The sequence below is a fragment of the Morone saxatilis genome, unplaced genomic scaffold (genome assembly GCF_004916995.1).
Source record: "Morone saxatilis isolate NCDOM2014 unplaced genomic scaffold, NCSU_SB_2.0 Contig2, whole genome shotgun sequence".
In the NCBI taxonomy this organism is placed as follows: domain Eukaryota; kingdom Metazoa; phylum Chordata; class Actinopteri; family Moronidae; genus Morone; species Morone saxatilis.
In genome coordinates, this window is record NW_023339762.1 from 2,066,581 (window position 1) to 2,083,718 (window position 17,138).

Below are 17,138 nucleotides of genomic sequence, written 5' to 3' on the forward strand. Positions count from 1 at the left end.
TCAGAGGAGTTATTGTTTAAATTCTGGATTATAAATTTACTGGCTGCTTGTCACTAGAAAGAAGGTAGTTTTTAGTTTCTCTATCAAAACTCTTTTACTGAAAACAGCTGCCTGCTGCTGACAGGGGCCCAAAAACCAAACCAAAATCCCCAAATTGACACAAAGAGCTGCAAAGTTAGGTGATAATTCTCAGTGAATTTATTACTGCGAGCATCCCTTTCTAAATAACACATCATCGTGCTATGTCCATTCATTCCGGTCCTGTAGGACTGGATGTTATCAAGCTGTCTGCAAGGACTGAAACAATTCTCAAAAGTATCTCATTATTCTAAATTCAAGGTCATCCATTGTTTTTGGCATTAGTAAAACCAGTCTGTTATACTCAGCTTGCCTAGGATAAGGAAAGATATACATTAATGATTTAAACAAAAAAATGTGTGATTATTGGTAATGAGAGGCAGAATGGGTGAGAGAAAACAAAGAGCACCAGCTCCAGGCCACTGAATATCCTGGCTTATGAAACCTCTCCAATGGAGCGATAAATGTGGCAGAATAATATGCTAAGAGGGTAATATGGGTTAGGAAGCCTTTATTTGGGATTGGTTCATTTTTGTATCTGAGTGATGGAATTACTGAGTGCATCGTGAGTGTGTGTGTGTGTGTGGTAAAGGCGGGACTCACTGTCTGCTGCTGTGCTGCCATTGGGCAGTGAGCCCAGATCAACAACCATGCCGTCCAGACAGACGTTCAGCTCGCCTCCCGCTACAACCGAGCCTTTGTTCTCCGTCTGCAGCACCAGACTCAGCTGGACGTTCTCCACTAGAGGGGGGAGGTGAGATGACAGGGGGAGAGAGAGAGAGAGAGAGAGAGAGAGGATGAGTGGTTGAGAAAGTAGAGGACAAACATGGTGGGAAGGTTGAGGGTGACGAGAGATGGAAGGGAGGAAATGGGACATCCTCGGTTATTGCGAGGAAACGGTGTGAACCCACAGTGTATTATCTTCCACAGTGGTAACAGCGGAGGGCCACCCTGCTGAGACCTTTGTGACCACAAGAGGTTTCAGATTAGCAAAAGGTAGCCAACAGAGCTGAGTAACTTTATCTTTATGAATAATGCTATCGTGCTTTACTTTATAGTAGGTTACGGTGTCATGGTGGTTTCAGAAGCAGACGTGCCAGTTCTGTGTCAAGAAGTGAAAACTGTCCCATTGACTATTGACTAAATTATTCCAGAACACCAAGTACAGAAAACAGGGCTCAACAATAGGGATTGCCCGATTGCCCAGGGCGAGTTAAATGCCTCTTAGTTGAGTGGGGTTAGAGGTTGTGGGTGAAACTTCAACTATGTTTGCACAGTTTGCAAATAACGTTGTAGTGACACTGATATCAAAAGTGAAATGAATGATGATGTGATGGGAAATCTAGTCTTTAAGCAATGGACAAGAGATTGCTTACTCTCCTCCAACACAGGAATAGACAGCTTCTAGTATGTCAGTGATGGCACTTACTCAGAAAAGCAAGATTTGGTTTGTTTTGATGTCTACACGTTCCCCAATTTTAAAGAAACATTAGAAGCGGAAAACTGAATGAGTCAGATAAATGTACTGAAGCTCAAATTCTCCTGAAGAATATTATCAGACGTTTCATTACTCTTACTAATATGATCCCTGCTGGTGATAAAAATCACTTTCATACTTTTGGAACTGTCCTACAATTCAACATTATTGCTTATAAGCAGTAAGAGAGAAAGTTAATATTCAGTTTATGTATAGAGGGTTATTTCTAGACAGTGAATTTACTAAATACTAAACTGATTACATTTAAAGTTTGTACATTTCTAAAAGATATTTTCACTTTAAGACTAAAACCGTGTTTGATCCCCCGAACACTGAATCAGAGTGGACCTCAGTGGCCTCAACAGACTCAAAGGCTTCTCTGAATTTGGTTGAGAGATGCTTTCTTGATTTGGAAGATATCCTGTGTATCCTTTGCTATCAGTATCCCATAATCCAATATGGGTTAGTCAGTTGTTCAGTCGTTTCACGTGACCCCGCCATATTTACAAGCAAAAGACGGGTGACAATTTAAAGGAAAAACCTGAATGAACGAGTGTAGGAACATGGTTTCAGGCGGTCGTCATTTACTGGTAAATAAATGAACTGAAGTGGAGCACTGAGAGGGCCACTGCCATATGGAGACACAGACTGTTAACACGTTGTCCATAATGTGTTTAAGGGAAAACCTCTTGTACTGTAAACTGAAGTATTTGTCAGCATTTTGTCGACAATTTCTTGGTGACAAGCAGACCAGCAGTTAGCAACCTTTAATATTTGAACCTTATACTGCTTATTTCTCACAGCATTTTTACAATTAGAGAATGTAATAAATCACTTATATTACCTATAACAATGATAAATGAAACAAACCATTTTCAATTTCCATATCAGGTTTTGTCAAAAGCCACAGGGAGCCACTGGAGAGGGGCTGAGTCTGCATGTGGCTCCGGAGCCCCTTGGCTGGACTGTCTCATTTGGAGAGGAGCAGGCTCAGGTTCAGCCACAGAGCGGACTCTTGGTCTCCTCTGTGTTTTCCCCCCCTTTATTTCTCCCATCTTTTCTTTCTTTTCTAATTCTGCTTATGAAATACATTTCCTGCATGCACGCTGTAAATTCACACTTGTCTATTTCTTAATACACTGCTTGTAAGTTACAGTCTACCTTATAAAAACACTGTGGAGCTGTATATGATAACATGTTTGACATATTTTTCTGTGTGTGACCTTACTCTTGCCATCGTGTGTGCGCAGTGTGTCCAGCAGGTCTATGGTGGCGCTGCCCAGTAGCTCCTTCCTCAGGGTGTGGCAGCTCCACAGCTTCAGATCCAGACGACTCTGAGGCGTCACGTTACTGTGAAAAACAATACGAACACATTATCAACCAGGGCCTGTTACCACACATCATTCAAAATAAACAAATTCTGCATATGAGTACATTTATCTAATATAACATGTACTAAATGCAAATTAACAATAGTTTTGGTAAATTTTAGAGTAGAGAGTCCTGTATTGTGGCTACTGTAACAATGTCTATGTATGCATGTAAGTGTTTTTTACCTCTGGAAATGTTTTAAGTTAGCTTAGAGTTTTACTTTTAACAGAATACATTTTTACAGCAGAACCAGCTGAACTTCAATTTAATATCAGCCAATATGTAGAGTGGAATGTTGGTATTTGGGACTCTCTCCTTCGGATGCATGCAAGGAATTTTTATGTTCTATATAACTGTTTGAACAAGTTCATAAAACACAGGATTGTATAAAAGTAAGAAAGTCGGTGAGTGTGTGAGAGTAACGCTGTTCTCACAGGGTGAGGTCTTCATTCCACTGCAGCTCCAGGTGTCCGCTGCGTTTGCCTGTTTTTTTGGTTTCACTGGTCAGGCCGTCAGCAGTCACCTCAACGAAGGAGCTGAGCCGAGAGTGACGGTTTGGCAGCTTGGGAGACTGAGGCTTCGCTGAAACCACTGAGCACGCAGACACACACACACACACACAGTGTTATAAAGGAATATGTTAGAATTAGTAGGGAGTTCAAAATGTGCTCTTTTTGTAATCTATTGGAAAGGATAAAAACAAAGTTAGGGTTGCACAGCGTCACATAAAAGGCAGTAGAACTGAACTGGGATGCACACTGTGTGACAGTCCAACCACTATAGGGAAATGTTTCTATTTCATGTGGGTGTGTTTAGGCTCAAAGGTTTAGCATTCATATCAACAACACCCCATGAGCAATTTCTTTTAAATAATACACTGTCCCCCTCTGTGCCAACCAGTGAAATGCGGCCGTGCAAACAGAAGGCCTGTATTTTCAGTATCTAACAGTGGAAACACAAAGCAGCTCATCCAAAACAACGCAGCCAGCATCCTCACATGTCCACACAAACGGCTTAATTGGCTCACAGTGGAATACCAAAATTGTACATGTTGGTCTTTGAAGCACTCGTGAACAGCTCACTGACAACAGTTTCGGTCTGACCTCTCAGGGTTATGAGGAGGTAGTCGTCTAACTGTACCTAAAACAAGATTCTGATGATGGTGCTTTTGGTAAGTCAGCTCTTCTGGAACAAACTGCCTGATGACCTGAGATCTGTCAACTGTATCCTCCTTCAAAAGCAAACTGCATTCTGTTCTCAGTATTGTGACCAGTCATTGTATTTGTGCGTCTGATGTTGGATGTTACAGGAACTGTGATAAATACAAATGTGGATCCCATTGTTCTGGTTGCAAAAAGTAATTTTTTTTTTTTACACAGAGTTTTTTTTCTATATACACAACTTTTTTTTTTAAATTGCAATATATTGCCTGCTTACAGTATCAAAATATATATTGAACGTAACTCTGTATTGTGATCCATATTGTATTACCAGATTCTTGTCGATACACAGGCCTAAATTACTTACTAATTAGGTTTACTTGCAATGAAATGTGCTTTAAAAACAAAATGTTGTCTAGTCTAACCCAGTCTGTCTAAATAATCCAGTTCAGTCAATTGATTGAGACATATATTGAACAGGGTTGGGCAAATACTGCAACCCTGTTTTATGCCTTTGTTTTGGACGGAAGTCATCTGTTTCCATGTTGCCCATATTAAGAGAACAGTTTATTTTAGTTTGCGGTTGCTGTTGTCGCTGCTCGCTGTCCCCTGTCGTTGCTGCTGTCGCCGTCGTCACCGTCTTTTTCATGATCGTCATCGATCATTACTGTTAATGTAGTTGTTGCTTCTGTTGTTGCTGTACATCTGTTTGTCTCTCTGTCTCTTTCTGTCTCTCTCTCTCTTTCTCCCCAACTGTCAAGGCAGATGACCCCCCACCTAGAGCCGAAGGGTCTGTCCGAGGTTTCTGCCTGTTAAAAGGCAGTTTTTCCTTGCCCCCGTCGCCAAGTGCTTGCTCATGGTGGTACTGTTGGGTCTCTGTAAATGTTATAAGGAGTTCGGTCTAGACCTGCTCTATTTGAAAAGTGTCCTGAGATAACTTCTGTTATGAATTGGCGCTATACAAATAAAATTGAATTGAAATTGAATTGAATTGAATTTATGGTTTACACAGTTTTAAATCACGTCCTATGTATCCTCTACCATCCTATTTTAACTACTATTTTAACTATTTAGTAACAGCTATTAAAATTGCTGTAGATTACTTTTATAAAAATCTCTGAGAAACATAAAAAAAATATTATATATGACAAAAAGTGACCTACTGCAGCTTTAAAGCAGAGTCCAAAAAAATGTTTGAAATCCACAAAGCAGGAAGTGCTGTTATTTTTCTGGACATGTCCGTGCCAACTATCTACCTCTGACGTCGTGGCAGGTACAAGGCTCAGCTAATTACTGTGTATGATACTAAAGGGAATCCGACACATTATCACTTACTGTTATCATAGCCTTTTATACTAGTTGTAAAGTCAAAGCACAAAGTTCTTTTTTTACATTAACTTTATACTTCATGGCACAATGGTAAAATAATGCTTTATTGATCCTCAGTTGGCAATTCGGACGTCAATCAAAGTGCAAAAGATTTTTTTTGTTGTTGTTGAGGTGTTCCTGGATCTGTTTTACTACCATTTACAATTAGCTTGACGTTTTCCCAGCTGTGTCCATTTCCTTTGTGCACTGCCATCAGCAGTTTGGGTTTAGCATTCGTGCTGACCCTAACCCTGTCACCTATCCTGTGTGAACACACTACAAGCAAGCTGGATTTGGGACCCAACTTGTGTGTTTGTGGTAGGGCAAGCAAACAGAGCAACATAAACATTGCCCTCTAGTGGGAGAAAGAAAAACCTACCATTTTTCATTTTCAAGACATTGGGGGTCTGGGAAACAACCATAGAATGGTCACAATGAATCCTCAAAACATTCCAGAGACCAGTGTGACACAGCAGGTCTGGAACGTTCCATGTCCGTTCAAGGACTTTCACAATACAAAGTGATTCTGCAGCCTAAAAAATACTTTTTCTGTGATTCAGTTTCCTCACCAGTTCAACTATAACAATCTAATGAAATGAATGCCTGGAATGAGCTGTACAACTGCAGCACTTCTTCTTAACTTAACTTCTTAAACTTCTTACAGAGAATTGATGAAACTAACTGACCCTTTCTGAATACACCTCTCTACATTTTATGATATTTCACTGAATGTCAGTATTACTGAAAGCTCTGTGACTGTGGTAAAAGTCCACAGCTGGGCTCAGACAGGCTTAGTGGCTTTGAATTCTTTTAGGCCTTCACAGAATCCTGTTACAGCATGTGTCAGTCATATGAGAGCCGATTTGTTCGTCCCGAATCACTCCTGGATATCAAACTAAAGAACACACACAAAGCCTGTCAAGTGTTTCCCAGGATGAATAAGTGATGAGAGAGAAAGGGGCTCCTGTCTGTCTGTTCCCTTTCCTATCACAGATGAGACATCAGGTTGACGATTAGTCTGAACTCATTAACATCTGGTACAATAAAAAAATATGACTCATCCCTGGCTCTCTGAAGAGCAGAAGGAAGCGACAGGGAGAGGTGGAAGAGTGCCAGAAATGGAGGAATCAAAAGTAGATTTCGACAGTGCGAGCGGGAGGGGAGGGGGGAAACAATGGTAGACGTGGGTGGGAGCAGATCGATAGTGAAGTAAATAAGGAGGTGAGTCAGGGCTCATATGATCAACAGTGAATGACATGGAACCGTGATTGAGTGAAATAAGACTTGTCGTGTAGAAAAGAGAGAAAAACAGAAAGACAATGGTCACATTTGTGCTCTTTTTATAGCAAATCAAAACTTTGGTGAGACATATACAAAAGCATCAAAGTAGCTCCAGTCCTTCTTCATGACAATTAACCTGAGTGGTATTACACCATTAAAAAATCATCTGATATACATTCAATTTTAATAGATGTGGCGATTTGTAGCCATTATAAGAACATTGTACTCATTCTAATAACTGCTGAGAATATAGGGTACTGCATGCACAGTGGGATGCCCCGTTATACAACCATCACGGCAGTGGCAGTGCATGAAAAACCCCCAAGAGAAGAGAAAAAGCTCTAAAAAGCCACTGTACACTACCGGCTCAGCACCCAACAGCAGACAGACACAGTTAGACACTGGCTGGTGAGCACAGTGGAGCATTTAGTGGCTAAAGAAGCAGATATTTCCCTAAGGGGTTGATGGAGAACAAAAGCAGAGCTAAAAGAGATAAATACTGCACTTACATTGGTCAGGAGGCCATAAACAAGACTCCACGTGAATGACAGTGCTGCTCTGTAACTGCAGGATGTGTAAAGAAGCAACTGTTCTAACAAGTTTGCCGTATCAACTTGCAGTGGATGGACTTTATGCACTAGCTTGATGTTTGGCTGTGTTAGCAAACTTGTTGACTTGTTTTTGACTCACTGTTCACTTCAATGAGACAACCGACACTGACGCAGTACTTTTTAAGGGCATTATCCTATTATCAGTCAACATAGTGTATGCTAAGGTGTTAGCACGGAGCACAGGAAGCAATAATCGCCAGACCAACTTTGATTTTGATCATCACTTTAGAGTCACATTTAGTACATACACACTGCATTTGAAAGTGGACCAAATCTATGTTATTCTCCCTCACACTGTAAGTGACCCCGATGTGTCAGAAAAAAAGATCTGACATTTTACTTTTCCTGCTAAAATTCAGTAGAAATACTGTGAATTTTCCATTAATCCAATGCAACATTTGTCAGTCATCTGTGCAGGCGACAGCTGTGATGGAGGTGCTCAGCTGCTAGACAGACAGAGAGGTGTTAGGCTGCATACAAGAAAAACTAGAAGTGACAAATGAAAGCATAAGAAGGAAGAAGGTTACAGAAGAATGAAGCTGCAAGGCCGGTGTAATGTAAAGAGTCTTTAAAATATAAACGTGGCCCTGACGGGATCATATGTCAACATCACAACGAGCAGGTTTGTATTTTATACTTTATGTGATTTACTTAAGCCGCAGTTTGCCATCATATGTGATAACTTTAGTCACTGTGAATCCATGTGAACATCCTGAAGGTCACATCTGTGCCAATGTTCCTTGGCACACAGCACACAGTTCAGTTCAAAATGGAGACTTGTTTGGGCTGGTATTGGTTAATGAAAACACTAATAAAACCGAACAGTCCAAGAAAAAATAAAAGAAATCTGAGCAGTGAAACTCAGCTAGCAATGAACTTGCAAGGCAGCTGGACTCACATCAGAATCCATTTTGTCAGGCTTCAAGCTATGTGTCCAACCTACAGCGGTTCGGACCAATCGGCAACCTATGAGGAACCGCTGGCAGCAGCAGCATGAGCTGCAGGCGTGGTTTAACGCTAGGTGTGGGAAAAATGACTGTCTGCTCGACAACAACAACAACGGCTGCTGCTAAAGAGGTTAGCGTAGATTCTGCTAGCATCAGTTCTATCAGAACTGGAGAGTATTTCTTCTTTGGAAGAAGAGCAAAGAACGGCACTAAAAGCCATTCTCCGTGGAAAAGATGCTTTCTCTCTTCAGTAAGAATTTGACTATGTTATATTGTTCGTTGATCTGATTGGGGGAAGTCTGCCCGCGATAGACGGCGATAAGACAGATGGTTCATCCAATCACCTGCTTAGTATTTTTTAAAAGCACCTGCCCTTCCAAACAACACCAGATGCTTATGCATAACAAACCAGGTTATGTCATCAAGGCTTGCAGTGTGAAAAAAAGAATCGGCCAAAAATCTACTGTACTGTGTTACAGATTCGGGGGTGTTTGCACAACACAACACAGCGATTGCCACAAGTCACACAAAAACAATCGACAGTCAAATTACAGCACAACATTTATCTGACACTCTGATTTATCAGAGAAATGCTATGAAATTGCTGCACACCCCATCTGAACAAGGTCTGATCAGCAGGTTAGCTGGATGAACAATGGGAGAGAAGTTACAAAAATGGCTTTCTGACCATCGATAATGATTGTCATGTTGAGCCATTATTTTCAAAAAGAAAGCTTGAGGAAAAAAGAGGTTCCCTAAGTTCCTACAGAGAGGATATTTTCCTGTCATGAAACCCAGAGGACATCATGCTGCCTAATGCGCAGGCGAGCCACCGTGGCCTAACACATGAATGAAAAAGAGGCAGCCATTAGAAACTGTCACTCAGCTGGGGAGAGTTTCTGACATGAAGCACACGCATGTTTCTGCTTGTGTAAGTCAGTGAGATGACAAAAAACACAGATAATTACCTTTCAAGATCAACTGAGACTTCTCAGTGGTCTGGGCACCGCCAGGTCTGCTCACGCTGGCAGCTGCCATGACCTCACAGCTCTGAAACACACAGTATTACAACATATTGTCATTTCATTGCAACATTAGAACAGCCCATACAAAAAAAAACGACGTATATTACAGGTATACTTAGCAGCGTGGCATACATGTGGAAATACATTTCAATAGAGGCAGAGCGAGTGCCAAGACTTTCATCAGACCCTGTCAACATCACCTTGAGCAAAGTCAGAGATGTAGCCTGCTGGACTGAGTGCAAAGGCAACTGCATGTGCAAGGACAATGCGCAGTAACAGTGAACTCCAGCTACCTTTATATTCATCTGCACTTTGTATACCAAGAAAAGATGCTAACCCTAAAACAGGTCTGTGAAGGGGATCCTCATCCTCTTATCAGTGTAACGTTACTTGCTGCAGCACCAAGGTGACTGCTGTTGGCAGAGACCAGACATAAACCCACTGATGCATGGCCAGATGTGACCTGGCCATTACACCAGCGAACTATTAAGTGTTGTATTATCAACTTAATGACCACCTGAGGTCTGGCTCCGGGCTGCAGACAAACGGATCGAGGCAACAACAACAGAAGCGCACAGCATCTTCCGCCAACCTTGTGAAGACAAGCTGGCCGTGCTACGCAGAGTTAGCTAACGTTAGATCAGCTACTCAGCGGATACTGGCTAAACTTAAAGTAGACTAATGGAGATTTAACTGTCCCTACTAAACAGATCTCATTGTCGCCGTATTTAAATACCCTTGGCTGCTGCGCACCAAACACAAACACGGAAGATGATCAAGGCATTTCTACGCATCACTGTTAAGCGAGGCCAGAAAAACATCGATTTCCGGTCAGTTTTTCCAAACTAAAGCTCTCATCGTTATGACTAATGCGACGCACATAAGGAGAATACACAAACCACATTTAGAGGGGATTTAATACAGAAAGAAACTAGCATTGTGCATCTCTCCACAATGTTATATACAACACAAGACTTGTTTTTCCAGCATTGTGTCTGTTCTTTCTCGTTTGTTTTGAAGGGGTAGGCGCGACATGTCCGGTCCGATACAGCCAATACTGGCTAGCTTGACCTATAAGAAGCTAACTGTTAGCGAGCGAGCTTCGTATGGGGATTTAATAAAAGGACATGTCGCTAAAATCTGTTCTGCTCACCTGACAACAAGTAAATGAGCATTGTTAGTTACGTGGTTAACGTCAGAACACGCTATATCTACTGAAACACGAACAAATGAGCCTTAAATGTAGTCTTCCCGTACCTTTTTCAGCTGTGCTCCGCTGCTGTCGCTACTGAACTTTCATTTCCGCCTCAGTGATAATACCACGTGATCCAGGGTATATGTTTCTCATTGCACAAAGGATTGTGGGTCATAAATAATGGTAAACATCAGCCATCTATTTCAAATTAAAGTTACACATCACTTTCCATGCAGATCAATTGCAATATACAGCAAACGTAATTACAGTATTATTCAGCAAATATAAAGCTAGGAGTAAAACACAGAATAAATATGTCTTAAAACAGTAAACTAAAATCTAATTCCAAAGAGTCCAAGATAGCAAATGTATATAAGTGAGCTCCGAAGTTCAAATGAATTAAATGTAATGATTACAACCCGTATGTGAGCTCAATGTTTATCACAATTTTGACTTTAAAGCTGCACTAATTTATTTTCTACTTCATTTCTGGCCACTTGAGGGCAGCAGAACCAGCTGAAAGTGCAGCATTGATATACTATAATCACCTTATAAAGTTATTATGACCAACATGTTGCCTATACATTATCATTCATTTGGAGTTGTTTTTGTGTCCACCTGGTTAATGTAAGTATGTAAGTAAGTAAGTAATATTTAGTTCCATCTTCTGAGACAAATATCTGGCTCTCTATAGCTACTAAATGCTCCACTATGTTTACTACGTCTGTGCTGTTTGGTTCTGAACCTATCATGATGTCACCCGTTGGTTTGTGGAGTAACATTTTGGGCCTGGGGTAGCACTGCCCACCCCTGAAATCTGACCACCCCAAGTGCCACCCATTATTCTCACCTCTTTGACTCTTTGTCTTTCAGATGCCGTAGTGGACTCTGTTTTAAAGCTAGAGTGAAGCTAGCATGTTGGTAAAGAGACTAAACAACGCTCCAAATTCAGTCAAATTTTGCAATGGAGAAACTGGTATGGCCATTTTCAAAGGGATCCTTTGACCTCTGACCTCAAGACATCTGAATCAAAGTGGGTTCTATGGGTACCCATAAGTCTTCCCTTTGTAGACATGCCCACTTTATGCGAATGGCATGCAGTTAGGGGCAAAAGAAATGTTTTGCATGTGGTATAAATGTGTTATTTTGGCCTAGTGTATTTAAATATTTGTGCAGACTGGGGTCCATAAACAGTGTTGGAAGTGCATACATTGGGAATGACTGGAGACCTATGACACACACTTTATGCCAGCCCTGCATTGTCATTGACCCACTTGGCCATCCCAGTTAAAAAAAGTCTGGACATGCCCCTGTACTCTGGCACTGAATGACATCACCAGCGCTGGATATTTGATCAGCACTGCCTAGTTTGACAGCTTGATCTGAGTTTTGGGACGGTGAGGCAAGGGGATTGTAATCTTCAGCTACCCCGCTAAATGCCACTAAATCCTACACACTGGACCTTTAAAAGCAGTAATAACTGAGCTAGTGCTTTGGTACTGCTGCTGGTCCGCTCTCATGGCACGGACCATTTGACCACAATATCCAGATTCATGCATCCATAAGCAGTTACATATGGGCTTATGCTGTAGTGTTAGCTTATTTGAAGTATTTATCTTATGTTTGGAGCTATGCTACCTGTATTACAGCATGTAAATGCAACAAAAAGAGAGAGAGAAAGAAAGTCACTGGGTTGTGTAGGCTACAGTTCTTTTTTTATTTTTTGCCATTTAATGTCCAAGAGGGGGGATTTGGTTTATAAACTGTGGTTCAAATGATTAAGACAAGAAACAAAAATACATTCTCAATACATAAAAGAAACATAATACACAATGCATGGACTAGAAACATTTGCTCTAGAGAGGTGATTCTTCTAGTTTCGTCAACGTTTCTTTTAAGTTCTCAAACCCAGCAGTGGTCACTCTCCCTCCATTTTTGGTGTCCCTGAGCACAGAGTCGTGTGTTGACATCACACAAACACCCGACTGAAACTCCACATCAAACTGAGCCGGCTGCTTGAACGCTGTAAGGCCAAAATTGACATAAAGAGAAAAGTGATCATTTATGGGATCTATGATCAGGTTTAATATGTAGTATCACTAATTTTGTTTTCATAATATGGACAGCAGTCAATTAAGGGAACTTGGGATCCTAGTTCCATTTGCATCTTAACAATACAATAGGTGTAATAGGTGCCCTCCATTTAATTTCAGTTCTACAAGGAAAGTTTGGGTGCCCCTGCCCAACTGGTGCTCATTAACGTCATGATGCGGCCCTACAACTTGATTGGATGCTGTTGGATTGGTTCAGACAAAGTGGATGTGGGGAATTAAGTGTCGATTTACTAAGAATGAGTAGAGTTAACGCTAGTTGTTTCAGCAAATGAATTGATTCATGGCACACTTTAAAATAACATACATGTTATTCTTTGGGTTTGAGGAAACAAATAAAGTATTTGCAAGTCAAAAGACTCAAGTCCAAGTTGGGTCACAAAAAAAAATAAAAATATACCAGAGTTATGAGAACAAGACAGAACATTTCTAACTGTCATTAAGGCTGTTGCAAACTTTACTTGACTCATTCCACACTGAGACTCATTGAACCACGAAGTACAGCACAGTCATTCCTTCTATTTCCTGATTGGACCGAAACTTACGGTAAACTTGAATTAACTAGGGCCCCTTAACCGCATGATGAATGAGCAGTGTGTAAGCAGCAACCTTATCTTCGCTGCTGACTCACGTCATTCTAACAGGAATGATCAGTGGCGGAGATTGTTGCACACTCACCATGTTGCAGTTCATTTCTCGGTCACATTCAACAAGCATCAGATGTAAAAAGTTAGTTATTTATTGCATAAATATTAGTCAGATGTGGAAGTATAGTAGCATAATTTGTGATTTGTGTCAGTCTTTTCCAGTATGGAATTGGTCCATTAATGAGTCTACACACCATATATATATTGCTAAACTGGGCAGAGGTCGTGGATTATAACTCCAAAATGTTTTCCAGACGTCAGAATGGATCCTTGGACAGAGATGAGCCGACTTCACTGAGCTTTGGATCACAGCCGCACACAGTACAGCAGGACAGAATCAGTGAGGCTGCAGGAAAACAGTTCCGGGAAGACGGTGGTCTGATGTCAGCGGTGAGGATGGTGACTGATGATGATGGCGATGGAAGCTGATGTAGTGGTCGTGAAAGTAAGTGGTCACAGCCAGAGGAGGGCCCAGCAGCAGGCACAGCCACACTAAACCGTTGCCATAGTTTCCCTGGAAATAGCTTCCGAGGAACACTGCAACCATAAGCTATAAGGAGAAGACAGTGTTAGTTGAAGAACCACATCAAGATTTAATAAAACATCTACTCTTGCCCAGCCTATAGTGCATGCTAAGTGTGGTCCCAGGTAAAGATGATCAGTATATAATGAATTCTCCTACCATTGACCACTTGCATGCTGTAAATCCTCCTGTCTGACTTGTACATTAACTGCTTACTCCTATGGTTGCTTCTGCATAGCTTTGCAAGCTGATTTTAAGGGGCGGGCCAGCATAATTTGTGAGCATCACAAATAGTCTGGAAGTCAGTCCTGGTCTAGTATCAACTTAACATGAAGTAGGAGACATCTTGTGTCCAGCAGAAGAAATAAAAAAAAAGATGATTTTAATAGGAATCTATAATAATTGAAATTATAGTTTCTTTGTGGAAAAAACATATCAGACATGTCATTATTGTTCAAGGTGGTACTATTAGTACATATGGTCTTAATAACGTGTATGGGGAAGAGGATCTTTATTTTGAGTCAAAAGTTTTATATAAAATTATGAAATATTTATCAGGCAAATCAATTATTTTTTTTTACCTACATTCCTTCAAAGTGACATTATGCTGTATAAAAATGAAAACAGAAAAAATCATTAAAGAACTGTATATTTCCCAATGAGCCCTTGCCAATCAGTATAAATCAGATTTAACACTATGGAAGTTCGCCGCTTAATCAAAAGTAAGATGGGTGTATAAAGGGAGCCCTAAAACAAAAGTACAAAATAGAGATTTTGTGAGCCAGTGTCGGACAGTAAAGCATTGCTATTAATATATAACATATAGTAACAGTAAGTAATAATTACTTTCCCCAGTAACTAGTAGTAACTGATTACTACTAAATTTCAGTTTCATAAGATTAAGTCACCCATCAAAAATAATTAGTTAAAAACAAACAATCAATCACATCCAGGGATTTATGTTTAATCTATGAAGGAAACTAGTTTTGGAAATGGTAATCTATATTCATCAGCTGAAAATATTATTTTAAAGGTCTGGTTTGGGAAAAGGACACAATTACCTGTCTGTTGGGAGTGGCAGTAAAATAAAATATAACGTGAGGGAGTTATAATAAAAAAGTAATAATATTAAAGTACTTTTTGGAAAGAGTAACGAGTAATGAGTAAATACATTGAGAAAATAGACCAGTTAAGTACAGAGGTGGTGATGGCTTCTCTCTATTAACGCTGAGTAAATGTAACAAAGTTGGAGTCAAAGCTTAGTGCACCGAGTGAGGCAGCAACGTTGAGTGTGTGTAAGCAGAGCCCTCAGTGCCTGTTGCCCATCCACCGAATGTGATATTCTCACCCTCCTAAATATCATCATGAGGCAAATCCACAGACGACAGCTATGCAGGGGCAGAGCAATCATACACTGTGTAGATAGAGGACAAACAGGTATAATTGCATTGTTTGTAGGAGAAAAAGTTCTTACTTTCCACTAGAGGCCCATGATACACCAGTGTCCTTTGGAAGATCGGCAAACCTACCCCATTTATGTAATAAGTGTGGGTAATAATAGAGTTATAGTTCTTATTAAAATGACCAACTTTCGCTTCTTGCTAGTTTGGATACAGATTTGGTATTGGTGCTCATTTAAAAACTCAATGCATTCCAGATTTCAGTGTCTTGTGTTCTCTGCTAGCAAACAAATAAATGATAATAAAGAGTAAAATTGCTTCATGCAGTATAGACTGTACTCCAACAAAGACAGCTGACCAATCAGGAAAACCAGTAAACTTCGCCGTGACGGGGGCGCACATTCTTTTCCACCAGCCGTGTGTGACACCCATGTTCAACAAGTGAAACAAGGGGGATGAAAACAAAAAGGCAGGAAGAATGTATTTGATATTGTGCGTCACCCTGAGTGAACATGAGGCCTTTCTTTAGCTCCATACAGACTAAAGATACCGTTACATCCACTGTCTGACAGGGAATGTTCCAGCTTCAGAAAGTATCAGAGTTGTGGCGTTCCTTAAATTGAAAGGTAGCTCAATGAGCACGTGCATGAATGCTCAACAACACATGTGCGGGAATAGGTTTTTGCAACTGAACCACCAGTCTCCATAAAAATGGCGAATCACTTGAACCAAGCAGTTATGCAAGAATCAGGTAAGGAATGAACTCAGAAGAGACGAGGAGCCAGAAGGAATGGTTGGAGCCTGAGGTGAAAATAGCATCTAGCAATACCAATATACCGTTTTAATAAGACAAGTATTCTAAAGAGAATACAATATATGCGATCAAAATGTATTGTGGTGAATTCCATATGTGCTAATCGTGAATATGGATAATTACAATATCCTCACATGGCTGTGACCGAAAAAAGCTGTCCTAGCTCTCCAAGCATACAGTCCTCATATATTGATTTTCCGGTTTAATTTGGACAAAGGGGAAAGGGACCACATCTAATTGCCATAGCTGAAGGTCTGAGCTTGCCCATTGTACCCACTACAAATTAAACTGGAAGTTGGTAAATAGTATATGATTTCTAAAAAACAGAAAAAAAGGGAGATGAGGTGTCTATCTGTGATCAATAAATATATCAGTATGTTCTTAACTAAAGTAAGGAAAAGTGATTCCAGTATGGTTTTTAGTTCCATTTTCAAAGAGTAAGGTACATTTTATGTTTACGTTATTATATCGTGTATTGCCCATAGATAATCGATGACATGAAATTTTCATAACTGTCCCATGCCTGATCTAAAGTCAAAAGAATGTAATGTTAAAATATTCAAAAATCACTCACCACCAGTCCCACCAGGTGCTCCACTCTCATAGTGATGTCCATACTCTTATGTAAAAGAATGAAAAAAAAAGAGTGAAGTCCATAGGTGTGGAAGTTTTGTTTGTTGTAATATTCACAGTGATTGTGTTTCACTCACAGAGAAGGAGTTTTCTGATCTCTGGAAGATAGGTTCAATCCACTGAGAGGAGAAAAAAAATTATTTTTTATATTTTTTGCTGTGTCCGTAACAAAGGCTTAATTTTTCTAAAATCCTTGTTAAAAACGACACAGTGCTTCCCCTAGTGTAAAAGTGGGGAGGCGGTTGGTGTCAAAGTATTGTGAAACCATGAATACTGATTATTAATCATATGTACTTATGTATTCAGAACATGCAAAACACTACATCAGGGCTGCCCAGAGCGGGGTCCGCAGGCAAAAGATGGCCCACTATGAGGTTTGAATTGGCCCATGAGACAATTGTAGCAAGAAGTATTATAAATACAGTACACAGTAAACACAGTATATCGAAAATAATACATCTCTATTTATGCGGTTTTGTTTTTTGTGAGGTAAAACT

At 40.3% G+C, this 17,138-nt stretch overlaps 2 protein-coding genes across 2 annotated transcripts in view; both read right to left on the reverse strand.

The window, feature by feature from the left end:
- wwp2 (WW domain containing E3 ubiquitin protein ligase 2) overlaps positions 1-10,630 on the reverse strand; it is a 27,588-nt gene extending 16,958 nt beyond the window's left edge. The window contains exons 1-5 of the mRNA XM_035664782.1: positions 10,576-10,630; positions 9,262-9,343; positions 3,361-3,517; positions 2,784-2,905; positions 682-819 (exon numbers count right to left, since the gene is read on the reverse strand). Of these exons, the coding sequence (XP_035520675.1) occupies positions 682-819; positions 2,784-2,905; positions 3,361-3,517; positions 9,262-9,331 (487 nt within the window). The 5' untranslated portion in view covers positions 9,332-9,343; positions 10,576-10,630. The remainder of the gene's footprint in view (positions 1-681; positions 820-2,783; positions 2,906-3,360; positions 3,518-9,261; positions 9,344-10,575) is intronic.
- A 1,612-nt stretch (positions 10,631-12,242) lies between these two features.
- Positions 12,243-17,138, reverse strand: part of LOC118330297 (diacylglycerol O-acyltransferase 1-like) — an 11,519-nt gene continuing 6,623 nt past the window's right edge. The window contains 3 exon segments of the mRNA XM_035664783.1: positions 12,243-13,821; positions 16,583-16,627; positions 16,719-16,760. Of these exon segments, the coding sequence (XP_035520676.1) occupies positions 13,609-13,821; positions 16,583-16,627; positions 16,719-16,760 (300 nt within the window). The 3' untranslated portion in view covers positions 12,243-13,608.